General features: G+C 44.2%; 2 protein-coding genes across 4 annotated transcripts in view; one reads left to right on the forward strand and one right to left on the reverse strand.

Annotated features, from left to right (window-relative positions):
* Positions 1–1,161: 1,161 nt before the first annotated feature.
* brf1b (BRF1 general transcription factor IIIB subunit b) overlaps positions 1,162–23,371 on the forward strand; it is a 39,614-nt gene continuing 17,404 nt past the window's right edge. The window contains exons 1-6 of the mRNA XM_083688616.1: positions 1,162–1,370; positions 1,693–1,903; positions 13,323–13,403; positions 14,934–15,107; positions 17,255–17,286; positions 17,814–17,886. Coding sequence (XP_083544742.1) covers positions 1,720–1,903; positions 13,323–13,403; positions 14,934–15,107; positions 17,255–17,286; positions 17,814–17,886 — 544 coding nt within the window. The 5' untranslated portion in view covers positions 1,162–1,370; positions 1,693–1,719. The remainder of the gene's footprint in view (positions 1,371–1,692; positions 1,904–13,322; positions 13,404–14,933; positions 15,108–17,254; positions 17,287–17,813; positions 17,887–23,371) is intronic.
* Positions 17,993–22,616, reverse strand: btbd6b (BTB (POZ) domain containing 6b). 3 transcript variants are annotated; one of them, XM_083689026.1, is made up of 5 exons: positions 22,546–22,616; positions 21,071–21,362; positions 20,790–20,880; positions 20,397–20,515; positions 17,993–19,685 (listed from the first exon to the last, which is right to left on the reverse strand). In XM_083689026.1, exons 2-5 carry the CDS (start codon positions 21,271–21,273, stop codon positions 18,653–18,655), a joined length of 1,446 nt encoding a protein of 481 aa, XP_083545152.1. In that variant the 5' UTR covers positions 21,274–21,362; positions 22,546–22,616; the 3' UTR covers positions 17,993–18,652. The 3 variants fall into 3 exon arrangements, with proteins under 3 accessions (XP_083545152.1, XP_083545151.1, XP_083545153.1); XM_083689025.1 differs by lacking the exon at positions 22,546–22,616 and adding an exon at positions 21,614–21,862; XM_083689027.1 differs by lacking the exon at positions 22,546–22,616 and adding an exon at positions 21,625–21,717.

The following is a 23,371-nucleotide window of genomic DNA, read 5'->3' on the forward strand; positions in this document are numbered from 1 at the left end:
AATCTGTGTTCTCCGCGCTCCTTTAGTGGGACTCCGCCCACCTACTTCCGATCAATGTAAATGTATGTAAATTAGGATTTCTTCCAAATAAAAGCGCTTAAGATAAACTTTATTTTGCATTTAAACATGGTAAATAAGGATCAAGGAACCACAAACAATATACGAATTACCTTTTATCCTTAGTGCAACTTTAAACTTCACTTTTAGAAAGGCATTTATAGCTTGACATGTAGATCTTTCCACTTATTTTACATTTAAATGTGTTTACCTTTTTAAATGTAAATGTTGATATTTAAAACTAGGATGTATAATGTGTTGGTTGTTTTAAATAAAATAAATTCTCTAATACTAAGTAATCTGTTTTTGTCATCTCTTACTTGGACTTGCTAGAACAGTACCTATTGATTATATAATGGAAATGCTTTCAGGACCTTGGATAGCACCTCACAAATAAATAGATTGCTTGCTGTATGGCCACAGTAAAGCCATCAACATTTGGTAAGACACCGCTTTAGACTCACTCACCTGACCTACATTCTAGAAGTGTAACCGTGTAGACTGGCACCAGAGATAAGGTGAAATTATTGAAACATATTTCTGTACAGTTCCGTTTATACAAATAATAGGCATGTGTATAATTACATGTAATTGCACCAATATGTAAATTGTAAAGCTCAACTTTAATTTTACTTTTGTTTTTTTAAATTACTCTTTCGAAATTGTATATAGTTTCTGTTCGGTAAATCGTCGTTATTTCAGCAAAAATAAGAGAAAATATTGTGATCCATTAATCTCTTATTTCGCGCTTTTATTTTGGTGTCGCGAAAACGGCTAAAAAACAAAACCGGAAGTTTTAATGAAGGAAGATGGTTATTATAGCTCATATCACAGCGCGCGCGTCGTAAATAGTTGTGGAAGGAACCAAATACAATTATGGGGATATAGACTTAGAAATAATCTTGAAAGCAATACAATACACGTTGCCACGAGCAGCTAATTATGTTAGTTCATAAATGTTTATCTGAAACGAATATATTATGTTTACAAAGTTAAATAAATCATAGATTGATCCATTCTCCCCTCAGAATATGGCATTTCGGTTTGCCCCACTACGTCAAACGTGTAGGTTCCTAAAGTCAAAACATTCGCTCTCTACCAAGTCCGATGGGAAATGTAGAATGATAGGAAAATCATTAGCACTCAAACAAAGGACATTTTGTTATTATTTCTTATGCACATATTGCAAGCAATGATAATAAACATACATGTCCGACTTTTTTGGAATGAGAAACGAGCTTGCAACAAGCTAGCCAGTTGTTTTTGTGTTTCCCTCTCTGCGTTTCTTCGTCGCTAGTTAGCTTGCTAGTAACGTAAGTATCCGGAAGATAGCGAGACTGATTTGAACGAGTAGCAAACGCCACCTGAACGTTCGTAGTCATTTGTTCGTGTCTTGACGAGGTTTTACCGTAGTTTGACAATATGTTGCATACAGCTAGCTATATCTTGTGCAATTGCTAATACACTGCAGCCACAGTACTAGTGCCGTGGGCGTGCCGTGCCTAGCCATGTTGATGGTATTGTCAACATTATTACCAATGCTGTTCTGTCCCATTGATATTGCCATTGAATGAAGCTAAGCCAGCCACCAGTAGATGATGAACAGAGAACTATCGTATGACTTTCTTGAAATAGGTTTATTTTGGGCGGCACTCGGACATCATGACTTCCCGCGTCTGCAAGAACTGTGGTTGTTCGGACATCGATCTCGACCAGGCTCGGGGAAATGCCGTCTGCACCAGCTGTGGCTCCGTCCTGGAGGACAACATCATTGTGTCCGAGGTGCAGTTCGTGGAAGGCAGCGGAGGGATTTCGTCGGCTGTGGGACAGTTCGTCTCGGCAGACGGTGAGAGACCATGCACATTGAATTGAACAGTGTATGAATAGAATGGAAACAACAACAGGGCAAAGCTGTAGTAGGCTATTACAAAAAGAAACACCCAGAAGCCCATATCAAAATGTGGAATAGTTAATTGAGATTAAGGCTGTGAGAAGTCAAAGATATTAAGACCCAAAGTCAAAATCCTTAAAATGAACAAGTGTACAGTAAACATGTTGACCCCCACGAATGATATAGCGCCCCCTATAGAGTGATGGAGAAGCCTGTGAATGAAGCAAGACATTTTTCACTATGGTTGTCTGTTTTACAGTGCAGTGTCCCCGTTGCGGAAAGAGAGGGTTTTTCTCTTGGTGCGATCACCTTCTGTGACCAAAGAGAAATGATGTGGGTGTCATTAGGCTACTATCGTACTAACTGTATTGATATAAGGCACCTTTATTTCAAACACAAATTTCACCAATAGGCTAAGACAAAATATTTGGTTACAAATGCAGCAATGTAACTAGGTTACACAACTTTTGTAAAGTTTGCCTTAAGGTCAAATAAAATAAATAGGATACATTAAATGTAAAGTTAAAATATGCATAATCTTATGCCAGCATGTAACTGGTTGCCATAGCCTACTGCTTGAGAAGCTCCCATTGAATGCACGCCATCTTCCTACTTTCCATGGAAATCACCACAAGGCAACAGTCCTCAAGAATAGAGAATGTCTGCCTAAAAAGGCTCCGGCACAAAATCTCAATTTGAATTTTATTACAACAGAAAATCTTGACATGCATGACTGTTTCCACTGGCCGTGACATATTGGCTAGAGGAACACAATTTTTAGAGGTTACCAGATATGTTTCAGAGAGGTGTCCAGGAAATGGTGCTCAGCTCATCTTTTATCTTTGAGGGCATGTTGAACTGGGCCACGTTGACCTGGGGGTAGAGTGAACATGCTTAGAAGACTCACTTCCTTTACTTAAGTGTCATTCTGTTCACCATGCACAAGTTATGGCAGGTTATCAAAGCCAAGCAAACATCTTCACATAGTAATTGAAGAACAAGGTGTTTTTGCTGAATCTGCATCCCATATCCAGCGCCTGCAACTGCATTTAAAAACTTGAAAACTAGTTTTAGCTCCTTAAAAAGTACACTTGCAGATGTAGCCAAAATGTTATATGTTGCAACCCTTCAGAGCAAATATCAAAAACCCATTTAGAAAACATTGAGGTTCTTAGAATTCTCATAAGGAAGTTTACCCACCTCTTAAAATGCCTTCATGCACACTTGCCCCGTATCTGGCCTGGCCACTGCCTTTCATGGTGTTCGAATTTCCTGCCGAGTTGCCAGAAGAACAGTTCTCATAAGGGTCCTGTCTCTCAATGTCAATATGTCTACCACCGACTCCTCCAAGCTGATATGCGTCTTGTTCTTTTACCGTGGAGATGCCGTCATCGGAGGCCATGTCTTCATATTCACTTCCACTAGGAGTAGCTTGAAAGGGGTCAGGCTGGCCAAGAATGTTCCCTCCTTGAGATGTTTGTTGGAAATAGGTGGGGGGTTTCTGAACAACACTAGTCTGGGCTATTCCGTGTTGTTTTTCCATAGATTTGGCGCTACTACTTTGAGTTGACCCATAGTTAGACAAGCCATAATCAGTTGGAACACTTCTTGGATTGTATTGGGCTCTACTGCCTTGGGCAGCAGCATGGTGGACAGCAGGGTGGGGTACTCCAGTTTCCTTTGAATCATACTGGCTTAGTATAGGAAGTAATACATCAGTGGCAGGCCTGACATCGAATCTTGAGAAAGCATACTGGCTAGAGGCAGGTTTGCTTTTGCTACCCTGTGAACCATGATAAAGACATTTGGCTGGTTTTATGCCTTTGAGTTCAGAAGCACCATGCCAGCTAGGAGCAGGTTTAACTCTGCCACTTTGTGGTCTTCCATAATGATCAGTTTCTGATTTGATCCTTAGCCGTTGAGAGGGCCCTGACTGGCTTGCATTTGGCACAACTCTGTGGCTTTGTAAACCTCCATACTGGCTAGTAGCTTGTTGGCCAATGTTATCTGGAAAAGAAGCAGACTTGATGGAAATGGGTTTAACTGTTACGCTCTGTGTACCACTGTCCTGGCTAGAGATAGGTTTGATGTTGTGAGAAGCACCATACTGGTGAGGAACTGACACAACTCCTTGTGAACCTCCATACTGACTAGTAGTTTGTGGGTTGACGTCACCTGGAGGAGTAGACTGGCTCTGGGTAGATTCAACTCTTCCACTTCGGGCATCTTCGTAAAAGACTGGTGGAAGCCTGGCCTGTTGAGGATGTGATGGTATGGTCTGTTGGAAAGGCCCTGTCTGACTTGGGGTACGTTCGCCTCTGCTGGTTGGTGCGCTTTCATATGTTGTTTCTGGTTGAATTCTGGTCTGCCAAGAAGGCCCTAACTGGCCAGAAGGCTCAACTCTGGGCCTTTGTGAACCCCGAAGCTGGCTAATGGTTTCTTGATTGACGTTACCTTGAGAAAGAACAAATTTGCTGCGAGTCGGTTTAACTCTGATGCTTAGTGGACCCCTTGCTTGGTTAATAGCTGGTTGGATTATGTCCTGTTGAGCAACACTTACTTTGATGGGGATATGCTCAACTTTGCTGCTTTGCGAACCCACAGATCTGGAAGGTTTTGAAATGCTTGAGGAAGCTTGTGCATTACTGCTTTGTGAAAAACTGTACTGGCCTGTGGCAGGTTCAACTCTCAGAATTTGTGAACCACCAAATGGGCCAGAAGGTGGACCAGACTGGCTTGGGATAGGTTCACCTCTGCCATGTTGTGGGCCCTCATATTTGCTACGCCTTTGAAAAAAATCATTCTGGCGAGTAGCTACTTCATCTGGAGTGGCATCTTCAACTGGACCACTTTGTAAACCTTGACTTTGGCTGGAAGCAGGTGTGATGCCAACGCTGTACTTACTAGGAGCTTGATTTACTGTGTGGCTTTGTGAAATTCCATTGTGACTCGTGGCTTGTTGGTTGATGTTACCTTGAGAGAGAGACTTGCTGAGAGTGGGTTTAACTCTGACACTTTGTGGACCCTTGTCCTGGTTAGCAGGTTGTTGGATTATTTTATTTTGAAAAAGAGTATTCTTGATTGTGGTGTGTTTAACTCTGTTTTGTGAATCTTCATATTTGCTCGGAGCAGATTTAATTCCAGTATTCAAGGCACCATGTCTGTTAGAAGTAGGTGGGACGTTGTGTGATTGAGAGGCGCCTTGCAGGCTAGTAGGTCGTTTTTGAGAACCACTGCCGTTCTGTGTGCCCTCATGCAGGTTAGAAGCCGGTTGGACAGTACTGCCTTTCAAAGCGTCATACTTGCTAGCATCAGGGACATAGTTTTTGTCTCTGATGATTCCATGGTGGTAAGAGGCTGCCTTATGATCAGTTTTGCCATAGCCACTTTGATGCGTGCCATTGTTGGGTTGCATGTCGTTTCTAGGGTTAGGTTCAGTGACACTTTCAGTGTGTGTGTTTTGGTAAGTACCATATGAACCAGGGAACAGTTTTACATTGTTTGGAGCACCATGTTGGTTTAGAGCCTTGACATTCCCAGCTGTATGGTGTTCACTGCCAGGCTTGGCAAAGTGATGGGGAGTAGTCTTGCCAATACTGCTTTGGGAAACTCCATACTGGCTGTAATCGCTTAAGCCAGAGATGGCAGTATATCCAGCATTATGTGGTGTGCCACCACTTTGAATAGAGGCATAGTGGCTTAGCGCAGGTTTGTTCACAGATTGGACAGTGGCATGGCGACTGGGGGTAGGTTTGTTCACAGATTGGACAGTGGCATGGTGACTGGGGGTAGGTTTGTTTACAGATTGGACAGTGGCATGGCGACTGGGGGTAGGTTCGTGTACTGTTGCAGAGTAACTAGGTCTGTCGCTTCCACCATTATAGTTCAGTTGAGGTCTCGACTCCAGTTGTGCATTATGAAGACTTTCACCTAGGTCACCTGTATATTGGCTGGGATTAACAATAGTAGGAGGTTGGACTTGGTTATTTGGAGCATTACTATTTTCTGTATATCCATAGACGTTTAAGGCAGGGGTGTCGTCACTTAAGTCATGTTGGCCAGTGCCTTGAACACCCTGTGTAAATCCATAGTGACTGGGAAAGTCTTTAACATGGCTGGATGATTGTGGGGAACTACTGCCTAGGAAACTGCTATAATAACGGGTAGGAGGATCATGGTTGTTGCCAGCTAAGGGAGATCCATAGTTGGCAAGATGGCCTTCAGTCTCGAACACCTTATGATGGTTGGAAGCAGATCCATAATTACTTGGGGAAATGTTGATGCTACCACTTTGGGCAGTGCCATAGCCTCCTTGAGCAGATGGAGCACCAGTTGAAGAATCCTGGGTGACACTTCCATAGACATGCCCATGTGCACCAATGGAAGGTTGCATTTTCCCTCCTTGGACAGTAACAAAGTTACTGGATGCAGGCTTTGGCTTACTTGGTGCAGGTCTGACTTGGTTTTGATCAGGTTTTGCACCGATAACTTGCACGCTCTCCATGTTGAAGGGCAGTTGCTGTGGGCAACCAGGAACGGGTCCATGGGTCCCACCATCTAATGACAGAGGAAATTATTGACCACTTGCCTCAAAAGCAGCATTCAGTTTTTGACTAAACCAGTCTTACCTATGGTGCTCCCTGTGACTTTAATGGAACCAAGGCCTGGCGCCTCAGATTTGAATATCCTGTCAATGAACAGCCCATTGACTGAGCTGAGTGGATAGAAGCATCGCACTGTGAGTCTGTAGAGGGAAAAGTCATTTTACATTAGAGCTGCCATTTAGAGGCATGGGCTCATAATGTACCCACATTTTGTGCAAATTTGTTATGGTCAGATATTTTAATGAGAAATTGTTGATTCAAATGCACACCACCATGCTGTTTCTCTTGTGGTGCAGGGAATTAAGACCCCAAAAGTCCATTAGTCATAGTAAAATAATTCCTTCACACCATAACCCCTTGTACACATTTACCAAATGTAGACCTTTTTTCAAGTCCCAAAAAAGGTCTTTGACCAAAACAGACAATTTGTGCAGAGGTAATGGTATGTGCGAGAATCTGTGTGTTACAACCAGATATTTTAATAAAACTTGTGATTTTATGTACTTGTGTACCACATGGCGTTTACCATGTTTTAGATCACTGTATGATGCAAAGATGACGGAGCATTGAAGGGCCAAACAGACATTCAGTTTCACAAATGAGTGAATAAGACTTTTCCTTACCTGAACTTAGAATCCCTGGACATCACATGTGTTCCATGAGGTATGAACTCCCTGTGAGACAGGATCTCATTCTCATACACGACATGAGAGTCACCAACCTAAGAACAGAAAGAAACGGCCATTACCCTTCGTATTGACGAAAGCTAGACAGGGTTTCTTCTGGCTCAAACAACGCCCTAGGTGTTAAAGGCCATGGCAGTGGGCGTAGTTGGTCCATTGCCACCTCCTGCCAACCATAACCCGCTTGACCTCCCAACATTTAGAGCTGAGCTCAACAGTGGCGTCACGCTCTGGTCCTGGAGGGGCAGCATTACTTATTCTTTAAGTCACTGACTGTCATTCACCTGGCCATCCAGATTTAAATCAGACATTGTTTCTGTAAGTGTACATTGGGAACAAAGCAATATTTCAATGCTCTTAGATCTTACCATAATCCTGGTCCCGCACGAGTTAACACTGAAGGCAAACAGAACTCTCGATCCGTCTGTTTCTTTGGGTTGGCAGGTACGGTCTATGAGCGTAGTACTACGTGGGTCTACTGTCGGCCTGGTCCCTGTGGTGGTGGCCACCACAGTCATGACTCCATCAGCTGAACACACTATAAAAACAAAGATCAATTTAAAAGGATAATTCATTCCAAACCAGAAGTTTTGTATAGATCCAGTTCTGTGCATTAAGACATATCTACAGGCCTCATTCAAAACTAAAGCATGTGCATTATGGATGCTTACCTATAAGTTCATCAGTTTTGAAAAGACATTGCTTTGATGTGGATTTCTGGATCTCCAGAGTCTTAGAATCTCTCAAAAGTACCTCAAATGTGCCAAAGAAATGGCTCAAGTTTATATCCTGAAAAACAAAGAAAAAGGCTTTGGTCCATAGCAGTGATATACTGTTGAAGTGACGGAAAATGTGCGCCAGATCTAGTTGACCATTGTCCATTGGATAACATACCTCATAAGTGTAGCCAACAGTGAACACTGGCACCTCCAAGGTCAAGCTCTGGCTCTCGTTTCTCAAGATGTATCCTCTCTGAGCTGCCAGTTCAGCTGTGAGGGGGACATGTCTGACACCCATCTCCCACAGGTGCCCCAATCTTGGGTTGTTCATCGTGAAGATAATTCCCCCTTCTGTGCAGACCCCATTGAGCTCAGGGGGGACTTGGGTCAGGAGTAAAGAATTCAAGCACGTTAAAGAGATGCTACAGGATTTGTGCGAGATGTATTTATGAAAAGGTCAGACAAAGCATTTAAGGAGAACTGAGTTTCTAATTGGTGTTTCTCCTGCCGCTTGTTCACAAGAGAAAATCCTTCAATCAGGAAATTGCTTCAGGAAGGGTTAGTTATATTCATGTATATGAAAAGTTATATTGACTATATATATATTATATATAGCTCCATTTCAAGGTGAAAGTAAAGGTTAAAAATGATTATCCTTCACCGGTCAACACCGAAAAATTGAGCAAACAATTGAACATCTCAGACTTAAAGTAGAAGTAAAGATGTCTCACATGCGTTGCTGAGTTGTGCCATAACAAAGGCTACATGGTAGTACGGGTCGTTCTGGGGCATGATACTCAAAGTGTAGTTTATGTCCAAGGAGTATTGGAGGAGCCCCTCACCCAAGTACTTAGAAGAGAGAGAAATAACTTTAAATCCACAAGTTCAAATTCATATCAATAATGCCCCATAGATGGCAACAGATTTTTGAAAGTTATTGGCGTTAAGTGATCTTACCGTCCTCTGCACAGCCCTGTCTTCAAAGGGGACCCCAAGAGTATAGCCATGGGTGCCGTTAGTGTTGACAAGCTTCCTGATGACATAGCCGTGCTCAGCAGCCTCTGATACAGAGAGCTGCTTCTCGTTGAACGTCACTCCCGTCAGAGCGACGTCATGAGGAAAGTGTCCCAAGTACACTGTGAACACATGCTCTTCAACTACAGTCTCTGCAGAGGAAACGGAGGGTGTGACATTATCAAATCATGCACAGACAGGATTAACAAGAATTTCAGGGTTGTCTCACAGTAGCTAGGACCAGGAGTTCTTTCTAACCATGTGACCTGAACAGGAAAAACTGAGCTTTTCCTGGTGTCCTATTCTGGCCCTACTACGTTGGGAAATTATGGAATTGTGTTACAGTTATGAGATAATGATAGGAGTATGCAATGCATCGAAAGGATGGACATACGGTCAATAGTGAAGGGCCGTTGGCACAGCAGTGGAGTATCAACAACCCTGAGAAGCCGGTGTCTGGTTTCCACAGTGCTGCCATCGCCATACACATGGAAGAACACATGTTCGTAGAACAGGGATACCACATACATCTCCCTGTAGGCGTTGTTCATCACCAAACTCTGTAATACAAGAAACTGTCTTAATACTTACTGCAGACCATTCCTGATTGAGAAAAGATCTAGTTCAAATGTGTAGGTTGAAATTAAAGCCTTTCCATGTGTAGGTCTCCAGGGGGTGGTCATTCTGATCCACAGGTAAATCACAGATTTATTTCACGTACCCCCTAGATCGGTACGCGTACCCCACTTTGACAATAGTGGGGTTAGATCATGTGTGTTAGCTAGAACAACATGCACACGCAACGGTCCTCATGGAATTTGAGACCTCTGCTTTACACAATTGGCTGGATCCCACATCAGAGCAGAAGTGCACTGCGGTCTTACCCTTCTGTAGCCTCCCTCGGCACCAAAGGGAATGCCAATCTGCACCATGGGCCCCCTGAGCTCCAGTGTGTAGCCCCTGGCCCTCGTGGTGCTCTCGTCCAGAAGTTGGCTCTCCACACCCATACTGATGCGCTTGCTTTCAAAGCCAGCGCCGCTATGCACCAATGGGGTCACGACCCTCGGGATGTCCCAGAGGAGCCTGGACCCCTCAAAGGAGCCAGGATCTTAAGAGTGCAATGAAAGACATTCGCATGGTACACAATTCCACTTTTAAGGGCATCAAATGATTATCTACAAATACATTCATGCACAATTATGTTTAATTAGATTAGTGTTGAGAATTGATCAATCTAGAGGATTTTGGGCCATTTTAGCACGTCAAAACATTTGCATAGGGTTGACATGAGGCGAGTATATCAAACCGGCTACCGTTTGTGGCCATCCAAGTATTAGGGAAAGAGGTAAATTCAACACTTACTTATTGTGCAGGCCATAGACATGTCAATCATGATGACCATCAATTTCTGCCTGAAGAACATTGTCGCGTGAATGACCTCCACTGCAACACCATCCACCTGATAGCAATAACAGTAAGAGTAGCCAATCCAGTGATGGGCTAAAATGACTTTAAATTGGTCTCAGTAGTAATGTCTTCCTTATCTCCTTTGAATAATCTGCTTTCCCTTGATGCATTGTTTTCAGATCAGTGCAGATGAACAAACGAGACAAGAGAAAGTCACTTAAGACAGACACTTGGCATTTCTTGGAATATGAGGTTTTTACCATTACGGCCTCTGAGTGGGGCTGTCTGTAGGCAGTGCGGAAGACCACCCTATTTTGAGTGTCACTTAATGTATAGCCCAGTCGATGGGCCTCACTGATGGACATGGCAGCCATGTTCTCCTCATCCCGCAGGAACATAACCTTCCAGGCATAATTGGCTGTTTTCTGGGCCTAGAGAGAACATGGATTCAATACACACAAAAAACGTAATCTACAACAATCAGAAGGATACGTCCGCTCCTCACAAGAGAAGCAGCACAACTTTTGGTCCAAACACTTGTATTTGTTGTAAGTCGCTTTGGATAAAGGCGTCTGCTAAATGCCATAAATGTAAAAAGTAAATCTCTTTTTCCCATACAGTATCTCAACGTAAAGATGAGGGGTACGACAAGAATGTCTAGGCCATAACTAGGCTCAGAATGTCTAGGCTATAAGTAGTGTCCCTTACCACAGAGAGGGCCGCCCTCCACTCTGCTTTAGAGGTTCCCTCTGAGGGGGCACACGGTATGTCCCTCGTCACAGTCACCTATGGGAGGTAGAAGCATCTTAATCAATCATTCAACTAAATAGGACATGTTTACCTTTACTGCAGACTGAAATCAACCTCCCTTTTTCCCCCTCATTGCAAAATGTTCCTTTGGTCCTGGAGGCCCAGAGTTTATCCTAAGTTTCAATCAAGAAATTAAATTCCAAAACAATTAAAAAATATATACATCAACCAGTTATGAGGCCCAGACATTTCTCAGTGGGACTAATCTTAGTATGGTTCCCTAAAAACAAACAGTTTGACCAGTTTTTGTCCATCTATGCAGTTGGACTGACTTCCCGATTGCCCAATGGGTCTCCAAGACCAGAATTTGAAGTGTCGGTCATACTTAACCTCCATGTAGTCCTCTTCACAGATGACCTCCCTTTGGGACCAGGACAGTGGCAGTGAACAGGTTTGAGACAGAGGGTAGCTGGTCTGTTGCCCATCAGCGTCAGTGATGATGATGTTCAATTTAAAGGCAAAAACCTCATCGTTCTAGAACAGCAAGGAAATCAGTTTTAAACAGCAAGACGCCACAGTAAAAGGTCTCCAAACACTAGTCTTAGAGAGCTATTTGGTGTGTGCAGACATTCATTCCAGCCCTGCACTAACACATAATTTAATTTATTGCAGCCCAGGCTAAAGTTGGAGTGTTAAGTGCTGGTCTGGAATGAATGCATACCCCCCCAGTAGCTCTCTAAGACCAGAGTTGTTTAATCTGGCTCAGAGGGTGTGACCCACGACCTCCGTCATGAGACGTACCTGGTTCTCAGTGTGGCAGGAGAAGTAGGCGGCCCTGAGAGTGGTATGGCCATCCATCTTGAAAGTGCTGATGGTGTAACCACACTGTGAGGCATACTGTCCATCGATGGCGTGCACACCAGCGGCATCTGTGGAGAGACTCATTTACACTCCTACACACTACAGACCGTACGCTGCTCACGATGTGACCAATGCCATGGTCACAGCTAATGCTGAGGAGGATAGTACATAAAAAAGTGCCATCTGTGCAACCACCCACCTTCAGCCTCGAACTGAAGTGCACTTCCTGTAAAACCGACATGCACCCACAGGTATCGGTCCCGGCATTCTGACTGCATGTCGACTCCTGGAAGAGTTGATGTGGTAACAGTATTACTGACCGCTACCTTGGACAACTAATGTAATGGACACAGACTGGTATGACAACCGCATTGGTTCACGTGCCTGACTATTGAGGGCAATATTGTGCAATGCAATTATACAGAGTGTTGTATCAGACTAACTTAGGCTTCATGATCAGCAGTGAACATAATCACACCCTCTGGTTTGCTCACCATTCACACTTGGAACAAGCTCCATGCAAAGCAATGCAAGTCTGGGCGTAAAGAGAAAGTTGACATTTTTCATTAGAAAAAGAATGGAGAACCAAATAAAATAGTTTAAGTAGGCCTACATCCGAATAAGGGAAATGAAACTTACCCAATACAAATGCCAAGACTTGTAGCCATCATTTGGCTGTATAGTTATTAGCTTGACAAAATGAAGTAAGCTAATCAGCCAACAGCAAAATGACAGAAACAGTAAGCAAAGTATTTGTTGCTCAGACAAAAACTAAACTAAACTCCTGCCTTCGCTGACCTGAAGTGACACAATACTTTTGAATCAAGTCACAGGTGGATTAATCACCAGGGACAGGTTGTCATAGTAACAGCCCCATGAGAGAATTGAACCAAGGTGCTGCTGATTCAGCCTGATTGAACTTGAACCTTTGAGAACCGTGTTGAAAGGCACTATGAATGTGACTTATTCGGCTTTGCAATGTATACATACACAAATTGGGACATTTGGTGCTTGAGATTCATACAGCACAGATTGTTCAAGGTACATAATTTGGTGTTTTCATGGAAAAAAAGATATAAGGGATTGTCAAGCTAACCAGCAGAGGGAAGCATGCTCTCATATACAGTAGGCTACAGCTGTTTTTGTAATGTCAAACCACTAGATGGTGATGTTCTTTGACTCGTGTCAATGGATTTTACACAGAGTGAGGTCATTTATGTATTTTTTGGTAGGATTTCACTCTTGTATATCCCTTTATAATATTAGAACTCATAGCATTTAGGCTCTTAATGTTTTTCTTTTTGTCAACGATGTAGTGTTTGTTTTCCCTCCACAGGTCCTGTGAAGGCCCCTGTCCTGGGAACCGGGTTCCACACCAGCCTGGGAAAGGAGTCCCGCGCCCAGACGCTACAGAATGGTGAGTTCCCTCTATCATCCCTCTCAACTGCCCTCTATCATCCCTCTCAACTGCCCTCCATCATCCCTCTCAACTGCCCTGCCATCATCCCTCTCAACTGCCCTGCCATCATCCCTCTCAACTGCCCTCCATCATCATCTCAACTGCCCTCCATCATCCCTCTCAACTGCCCTGCCATCATCCCTCTCAACTGCCCTGCCATCATCCCTCTCAACTGCCCTCCATCATCCCTCTCAACTGCCCTGCCATCATCCCTCTCAACCACCCTCCATCATCATCTCAACTGCCCTGCCATCATCCCTCTCAACTGCCCTCCATCATCCCTCTCAACCACCCTCCATAATCCCTCTCAACTGCCCTGCCATCATCCCTCTCAACTGCCCTGCCATCATCCTTGAGCAAGGCACTTAACCCCTAACTGCTCCAGGGGTGCCGGAATACGGCAGCACACAAGCACAGGCTGACCCTGTGCAGGGCTCCCTCGGAAAGAGACCCTGGTCTCAATGTAACGCCCTGCCTAAATAAAGGTTACATACAAACAAATATAAAACAGCAATCAGATTGTGTGAAGTGCAAGCTAAATTGATTGCATTGCTACTTTTTCAGTTACAGGTGTCCGTACAGACATGCTTACATCACTGATCATCGATTATTCTTATCCTTAAAATGATTAAAATCTCATTTAAACTTTTAAAAAAAACGACGCTCAACTGTGGAGTTTGTTATTGACCAACGTTAATTTAAAAGTCAAATCACCCCCCATGTGCCGCTCCCAAATGTGGTCATATTACCAATCATTTTTAAAATGCCACTATTGTTGTTTTTACATTATTGTGTTGCATAACATAAGCTCACATTCATTATGCTAGTGTGGTTACGTAACGGTGGTGCCACACACACTCTTTCTAGTGTGTGTGTGTGTGTGTGTGTGTGTGTGTGTATGTGTGTGTGTGTGTGTGTGTGTGTGTATGTGTGTGTGTGTGTGTGTGTGTGTGTGTGTGTGTGTGTGTGTGTGTGTGTGTGCGCGTGCATGTAGTTACAAAGGGGTGGGTAGAGACAGCACTCACTCACACACACACACACACACACACACACACTCACAGGGATTATGCTCTTAAAAGCTTTTGGGGTTATTTCAGGGGATGGCTGGCTGGTAGACAACAAACAGCCTTTACTCCAACTCCACCACAACCCAAACCAACCTGTCCAGCATGAACACACACACACACACACACATGTACACGCACACACACGCACGCACACACACGTACACGCAGGCCGCATCAGTACATCATGTGTCATGCACACACAGACACACAAACACTCTCGCTCATACACTCACTTGCATGCACGCGTGTGTATGCTGAATTTGTGTTTTTTCCCCCAATGTGTGTGTGTTTATCCTAACCTGTGTGTGTGTGTGTGTGTGTGTGTGTGTGTGAGTGTGTGTGTGTGTGTGTGTGTGTGTCCGTGTCCTAAACACACGTGTGTGTTTACCCTAATGTGTGAATGTGTGTGTTTTGTCTCCAGGGAAACGGCAGATCCACAACCTGGGCAGCCAGCTGCAGCTCAACCAGCACTGCCTGGACACGGCCTTCAACTTCTTCAAGATGGTGGTGAGCAAACACCTGACGCGCGGCCGCAAGATGGCGCACGTCATCGCCGCCTGCCTCTACCTGGTGTGCCGGACGGAGGGCACGCCCCGTATCCTTATGACGGCACCACCCTGGTAGTACGGAGGGGACAGGGAACACCACCCTGGTAGTATGGAGGGAACAGGGAACACCACCCTGGTAGTATGGAGGGAACACCACCCTGGTAGTACGGAGGGAACAGGGAACACCACCCTGGTAGTATGGAGGGAACAGGGAACACCACCCTGGTAGTATGGAGGGAACAGGGAACACCACCCTGGTAGTATGGAGGGAACACCACCCTGGTAGTATGGAGGGTGGAGGTGATCACACTATATTGCGGAAGTGTTTTTGATAAGAAAACCGATTAATGAGGATGGCCACAGGATTTTGCCCCTGAACAGCATCACTGTTGTATAGGCCTAAACAGTGTATTTTGCGTACAATGCATTTCCATTTTAAATATTGTGAAACTTCACCTGTCAAGATTCACCTGTCAACACTTCCTGGGTGCAGGAGCAAACTATAGGCAGGCAGTTTTGGTTGAGGTAGAGAAGCTGTGTGTATGTTGGTGTGGGAGAACGCATGCAAGGGCGTTCCTCTCCCCCTAGGGGTTGGGTTGGGTTGGGTTGGGTTGGGCCTGTACAGTTTGGGTGTTTTCACACTCGGTGCCCTTCAGCCAATTTTGTGAACTCGGTTTGCCCATATTTTCATGTACGTGCATGTGAATGCTCCAGGTGAGCTCCAAATGAAACGAGTGAACCTACAGTAACGATGGGTGTTTTCACACTTGGTCCCTTTCAGCCAATTTCTGTGAGCTCAGAGCGGTTAACCCAAATTGTCAGGATATTTTCACATATAGTCCCTTTTAAAATAATCGAACTCAATCCTCTTTAAGTGACCCGAGAGGTGCAGGAAAAGTACAAGAACTCAGTTATTTTTGTGTCCACACCGCGCTTCTCTTTGGATGAGAACTTCATTAGTTTTCTTGCTGGTCCGTTTCAGCAGACGCCTCAGTCCACTTTGTTTTCACAGCGCCATCTTTTATTGGTACTCAGGCCAATTAACTGCTTTGCACCTTGACACGACTTCTGTCCTGTTCTTGTTGTCTTGGCGACGGGTGTCATGGCTTCTTTCACAATGCTACCGTCGGTAAACGACTTCTTGTTCTTGGCCAATAAAATTGCTGCGAGGCCTCCGTGTATTTGTTTTTTGCCTTTTGGCTGGTACTGCCTCGGCATTCATGTTCAAATTAAATTGCCTTTTGCTAGGAAGCTTAAAACTGCTCCATGGTGCTCAAACTGCTCTTTCCCGGCTTCAAGTTCAAAAGACTGCTCTAGAGAGAAGATGCCCAGAGTGATGGTCTTTGCCATGTGTCTGTATCTGTATCTTGATGGTAGCACAGGATTATCCTTTTCCCTTTCCATGGCGTTAATCTCACCCCTCACTGGGATCAATGGACCACTTAATCTCTTCTGCCTGTGTGTCTCCCAGGTGGGTGTTATGTATAGTACGATTATGATTACGACTACGATTATGTATAGTACGGGAGGTGTATGCGAACTGCACAGTGATGAGGGGTTTTGTGTTGTGTGTAAGCTCCACTCATGAATATTGTACGGTCTCTTCATTACTTTTTGTGTATAAAGGCCTACTGCATAAACTCCCAGCTTACCCAACCTCATGATTGAAATTCAAGAACATAAATTACCTAACTCGTTCTCAGAGTTGGTTAACTCTTGAGGTTCCTCGGGTCTCCACCAAATTGGGTAAATCCACTTTTAGTTTTGGTGCACCGCACTGTTGGAACAATCTACACAAAACATTACAGTTGGTTGTTCTGGTGCTGCTCAGGCAATTTAGGGTGTTGATCGAGGACCTCTTTGGTGAAGGATGGGGTTGTTTCTCTTGATATATTGTGGTTTTATATGATGTATTGATTTCTGTATTTAATATAATATATATAATATATGCCATTTAGCTGACGCTTTTGTCCAAAGCGACTTGCAGTGAGTGCATACATTGTTCAGTATATATTTTTATATATTATAAAACAAATATCTTATATTTAACTGTGTTGTATTTTGTACGTGTTGTTTTGTATGTTGTTTTTATATGGTGGACAGGGTGTACCTGCAAAAGAGGCCTTGTTGTCAGTGTGTTTTCCCTCGTGTAAATAAATGTTCAATAAAACAAGTCCTTAACTCTCACTCATAGACATGCTTCTGGACCTGAGTGATCTCCTACAGGTAGGTTTACACCTGTGTCTCCCTCCACCTTAAGTGTACCAAAGGTTCCTTACGTTTAGCTCAGATAGGAGAAATAAGGCTAAACATTCAGTCCACTGGTTCAGCCTTCTTTCATGTTGAGGTGAAATGTCATCTTACCCTGAGTTGTCCTCATAGGCCAGGAGTGAAAGCTTCTCTGGTTCTCTGTTATGTGCTGTGCTACTATAGAATAGAATAGAATAGAATAGAATAGAATAGAATAGAATCCTTTGAAACCATGATTTTGGTGGGCTTCTTGACATTCCTTAATTACTATGTAAAGTCACACTCATAGGCAGTATGAAATTAATTAGAATCCCTTTCTTCCTTCCTTCCTTCCTGAAGAAACTACAGATCTAGCAACGTTTGGTTGGTTAAAGTAATAGGATCGAAATATTGCCTTCAAGTGATTCAATCACAGAAGACACTTGGTTAAGGAGGAGAGGTGGGAAGGAAGGTTGCAATTTGAAAGTATTTGAACTGGGCCTAATGTTCCCTCCTCTCTACAGGTCAACGTGTACATTCTGGGGAAGACCTTCCTTCTGCTGGCCCGGGAGCTCTGCATCAACTCCCCAGCCATAGGTAAATGACTTCCATTAGACCTCGCAGAACTGATGTGAGTTCCTTTTCAACAAAGGTAAAGGGATAGTTCACTATTTTACACCTTATAGTCAGATGATTCCTTACCTTAAAAGTAGTCTATGGGCCAGGAGAAACTGGAATCCATGGTTCAGAGATGTTTAAATAGCCATTACTAGCCATTACTAGTTATTCCACACACTGCAGCATAATTAAAATAATTTCTCAGCTATGCCCCCTTTCGACAGACATACTCACATTATCACACATTATCGGTGCATGTGTTACAGAAGAAAAAGTGGCAACACTTGAGTCACAGAATGTTTTATGTCCTGCAGTTCCATAAAGCTGTGAAACTAATACACATCATGTCATTTGTCAACCAGCCTCAGGCTGTAAACAAATTAGCTTTAAGTTATGTACAAAACTACACACTAGGGGAATGGCCCAGTAGGAGTGCAATGCAACTTCTCTCTGTATATACACATGATGCTGCATCAAAAGTTAAATAAAGAATGTCTTTTCTCAATAAATAAAACTGAATAGGATTTCTGCACTCATACATTTGTCAAAGGACTAACAGGCATTTTTGCATTTTACATCATTTACCGCTGCTACATTGTTGAAGAAGGCAAGAACTATTTTAACCCAACAATATGCGCACGTACGCACGCACGCGCTCGCACACATACACGCCACCCCCCCATGCGGGGCAGCATGTTCATCAAATCCAGTGGCCATGTGAACCATGGGCGAACTGTGTCACGGCTCATGCATAGAAGACCAGTTCAGGGATCTGCCCTCCTTGCACGCCCGTGCCGTTCGTACTGTCTGAAGAACACTGGAACTGGAAGGTCACTTTCCCACACTGCACCTCTGTCATGCCCTCCTGCCCAAAGTAGCTCAGCTCGTTGCCGTCCAGTACCGCGCTGACTGTGTAGAACGCGTCCTGCTCCACTTGGACCGGGTGCTCAAACCACACGGAGAATGTACTGCTCGAGCCGTCCGACACGAACTTGGTCAGGTTCTGTGCCAGGGTGGCGCCCTGCCGCTTCAGTTCAATCTTGGCGCTGTACTCAGCCTTCCCTCCGCTGGAGCCGTACAGGCCCAGGCCGGCGATGAAGATCCGCTTGTCCACCGCAAACTGGATGCTGTCGCATCGACCCCTGTAGCGCCACTGGTTGCTCCGGTAGGCAGAAGACTGGAAGCGGTGGCACCTCTGTGGCGACAGGCCCGTCCTGTGAGCCAAGGGGAACTCCAGCTTGGGCTTGCTGGCTGCTGTGTACCACAGGAAGATGTTGTGCGTCTCCTCCAGGGTCAGCACGTCCGACTGAGCCGCCCCGTCTGCAAACTCCTCCAGGGTCATGGTGGGGATGCGCACCAGATACAGCGTCTTTCCCAGTACCGCCCGCTTGTTGCGCGCCGTGGGCCCCATCCCCTGCCTACGGCACTCGGCCACTGCCCACTCTAGCAAGGCCTGGAAGACCACTGCCTCGCTAGTGTTGAGGGTCTCCCGTCGCAGGATGATTTCCAGGGTCTGCAGGTCGATCTCGCAGAAGCCCTCAGAGCGGAGGGCCAGCTCTGCCTGGGCATCAATTACCTCCCAGCAGCGCTGGGTCAGCTCGGGCTCCTCGAACAGCCGGCTCTGGGAGAGCAGCACGCAGGCATTCTTAGCCTCCAGGCTGGTCTCCAGGAAGTTCACGCAGGCCTTGGCCAAGGCAGGCACAATGTACTTCTTGGCAGCATACAGAGTGGCCAGCACCGTGTCCGCCTCCAGTTCAATCTCATCGCTGTACATATACCTGGTGGAGGGAAGGGTGAAGACAATGTTACTGAGATCACTACAACCACTTTGTGTCTACTCGATAGGCTTATAACTACTGGTCCATTTGTGACCACAGCATCTTAACTTGGTAACTGCCAAAGTGTTTTTGCTGAATGCCAACAACAAATACTGAAACACAAGAGACAAGACTTGCACAGATGCAGTGCCATCTGTAAGTATTGCAAAGAGGAAACATTATGTCTTCTTTTTGCGCTGTACTCCCAACAGTTTGTAACAATTACTGGGGTCAAAGTAGAGATTCTCAGCATTAATTCAATGTTGTTGTTTTTTTTCAGTTTAGAAATGACAATCTCTACTTTAACCTCATAGTAATTGTTTGATTTCAAATCCTAACTGTTGGGAGTATAGAGCTAAAAAAAATACTCCAATACAGTTGAACCTCGAGATACGAATTTAATCCAAGTCAAAACATTCGTATCTCAAAAAAAAAAGAAAAAGGGTTCGTGTGCAGGCGGCTGCCAGTTCTCGCGCGCGGCTGCCACTTCTCGCGAAAAAAAAGGATTCGTATCTCAAATTTTCATTCGTATCTCAGAGCACAAATTCTACGAAATTTCAATTCGTAACTCAAAGCATTCGTATATTGGGACATTCGTATCTCGAGGTTCCACTGTACGTCCAATACTTATGGAGGGCACTGTATAAAGACTCAAATGGTTACTTTACTTACTTTAAAAGAATTAAAAAAGCAGCAGGCTCCACATCAGGGATGTGAATCTCAGACTCTCCTTCTGCAAGGTCTCCATAAAACATGGCACCAAAAACAGAGCTGCCTACTGCCAACACATACTGTAAACACAAGAGGAACAGCAATCTATTTCAATGCCCATGCTTGCATTATCCTTCCTTGAATCCGGTTTTTTGGTTGCATGTTAGGAAAAGCTTAACATCTGCAAATTATTCTTCCCATCCAAACATTGTTTTTTTGGGGTATTTTATGTGAAATACATAAGAGGATTGAAGTGAATGCCGTTGGCTAAATTAACGTGTATAGACAGTCTGATACGGCGCAGGCTACACAATAAAATCACGTGACTGGCACAGGTGAAAGAAACCCTCTTACCTTGTGTGCTGGAACTTTCTGTGATTCACCGGGGGGACCCACAATGAAATGAACATCGGCCATGTGTTCGTTATTGAACATTAAGGCATTCCTAAAACAGACAAATGAAGACATGCAACTGGCAGTATTTGCGAATGCTTTTAGACATCTCTTTTTGCAACATAATTTCCATAAATTAGGACATATGACATTTTTAGGCAAGAGGCGACTATGATTATGCAACCTTTCGGATGTACAATCACTATAATTGAATTGAAAGAGCGTTTAAAACGTTCCCGTACCTTTCTCGCAATGTGGGATGTGTGGACTGCCAGCTGGTTGTCTCAACGTTGTTGTTGATGTTCTGCTGGGCGGCAGTAGTAGTGGACACGGTCAACGTCTGGGGGACCTGAACGATGCTCTTCTTGCTGGCAGCAGTCACTGCGGCGCCGTGGCTGTTCGGGAGGTTGGTGTTTATGCTTGCAGGGCACAGTTCTGCAGCCATCTTCTTCTTCAAGGACAAAGTCACGATTTCATAGCATATTGGCAGCTTGCCAGATTGCTTCGCACTCTTTTTAGTTCTTTTTAGGGTTTCTGGAAGCAAAAGGAAAAATGTAAAAAACGTCATGATCGGCCATAAACGCAATCTGAGGGTGCCGGCATCGGCAAACAAATCCACCTGTCAACCTTTCGACAAGGCGAAGTGCATTTTATTGGCAATTGTAGTTTTAAAAAAAAATATAATTCAGTTTTCAAATGAATAATTCCACATAACTAGTTGTTAAGAAATGTATTGCCATTTCCGTAATTGGTCGACTACAGTATCAACCAACACTCGTACGCACCCTGGAAGTACCTGAACAGCAACATCAAGTGCCCGTCCAGAGGAAATATTCCAAAGCGGTTACTCATCACTCATTCTCGTCGCATCCCTGAAGTAAACCATAACGACATCCTTCCAAAACACTCGTCTCCGCGTTACAACCCCCGACTAAACTACACAATGGAGCATACTAAGCACAGGTCCGCTACATAGCACTTAGATCAAACAGTATATACTGTACGCGTAGCGGGAGTGGAGTATAATCATGTATGTCGGTACTGTAGTTTAGTGTCCTGACGGACGCCCAGGTCCAGGTTGACAAATCAGACCCGGAGATGCCTGCGCGTCATGAGCCCGGAGGCCCCTCCCCAGCGGATCTCTCTCTCTCTCTCTCTCTCTACAAATGGAGACCGATACGGCGGAGTTTCAACACGACCATATTGTTGACAAGCGTTCAACTCACCGCTTCCGAGTGTCCCAATAAATCATATGTTTCAATTGATGCATTGCTCTATCTAATTAGGCCCCAGATGGTGTTATCTATGTATGTATTTTGAAAGTATAAGATGGAACAGTATAATAATCACCAGTAAATATCCGAGTTATTTTAGACCATACTTGAGCAACAATTAATTTGCGGGCAGTGGTCGCCAAACGGACGTTGTTTGTAATTGCGTTCTGTGTAACATCTGCAACGAAGTGCATGCGTAATTATCAAAATCTATTTAAATATATGAACACAAGTGTAGAATTCATTTAATTTTGTTTCAATGTTCATCATTTGAAGATAAAAATGCTGCTCCACAATCCGTGCGTTTTGAAGATCACGAAGTGCCTGCTGAATCTCGGCTGAAATTATTTAGTAATCGTACATTCGAAGTGATGTCAACCTTAGCGTTTGATTCACACTATTTCAATCCGACCCTTGACTAAAAAGACAAATATTTCCCTTACCGATGTGCAGAATGGCCGATTGACAGAGAATAACACATTCAGGTTTGGTTACTGGACGCTTGGTCGCAGCCAGAAGCCATGTTAAATTGGAGGACTTGGTAACGGGAGGGGGGTTGGGCTTACCCAGTCCGGCTTCCCTGGCTTTCCAACAGAGGGCCCCGGCGCTGCTAAATGGAGGCGGTGTGGGCTTAGATAATGACTGATGTCGAAAGAGGCTTTTAACCTACTTCTAACCCTAACTCTACATCTAGGCAGGCAAAGTGTTGTTATCATTATCTATTGCAAAGTCATACAGAAGAAACATGAAAATAAACAAAATGTGCTCAAACCTATCACAACAAAACTATGAAATAGTTGATTAGGGAATAGGCAATTAGCCACTTCTAACCAGAACTCTCACTCTTTCATTGGCACATCCAAGGCATTCAGTAGTTTGACCATAGTTTAGGGACGTTTTTATTCTCAAGAGGAGAAATGACAAATATATGTTATGTATATTTGTGTTTGTATATCTACTGTAGACATACTTCTTAAACAGCTAAACACACAGCATATGAATGAGTAAACAGTCAAAGAAGAGCTAATAGTCAGGTTATTTGGAAATTTAAATTGTGTCCATATTGAAGACCTTGATTAGTTCATAATTGAAGTTGGTGTCTGACTCAGCGATATGATTTTGCCACATGAAGTGGGATGACTGATGTTTCAAGCAAGTAAGACGCTTCTCTCATGAATGATTCCATAGGCATCTGTGATAGCGTGATAGCCTGGTGACAATAGGCTGGTGAGGGAATTATCTTGTTCCATGCTAACAATCTCTGCCGGT

This window comes from Argentina silus (assembly GCF_951799395.1).
Source record: "Argentina silus genome assembly, chromosome: 17".
Taxonomy (NCBI): Eukaryota; Metazoa; Chordata; class Actinopteri; order Argentiniformes; family Argentinidae; genus Argentina; species Argentina silus.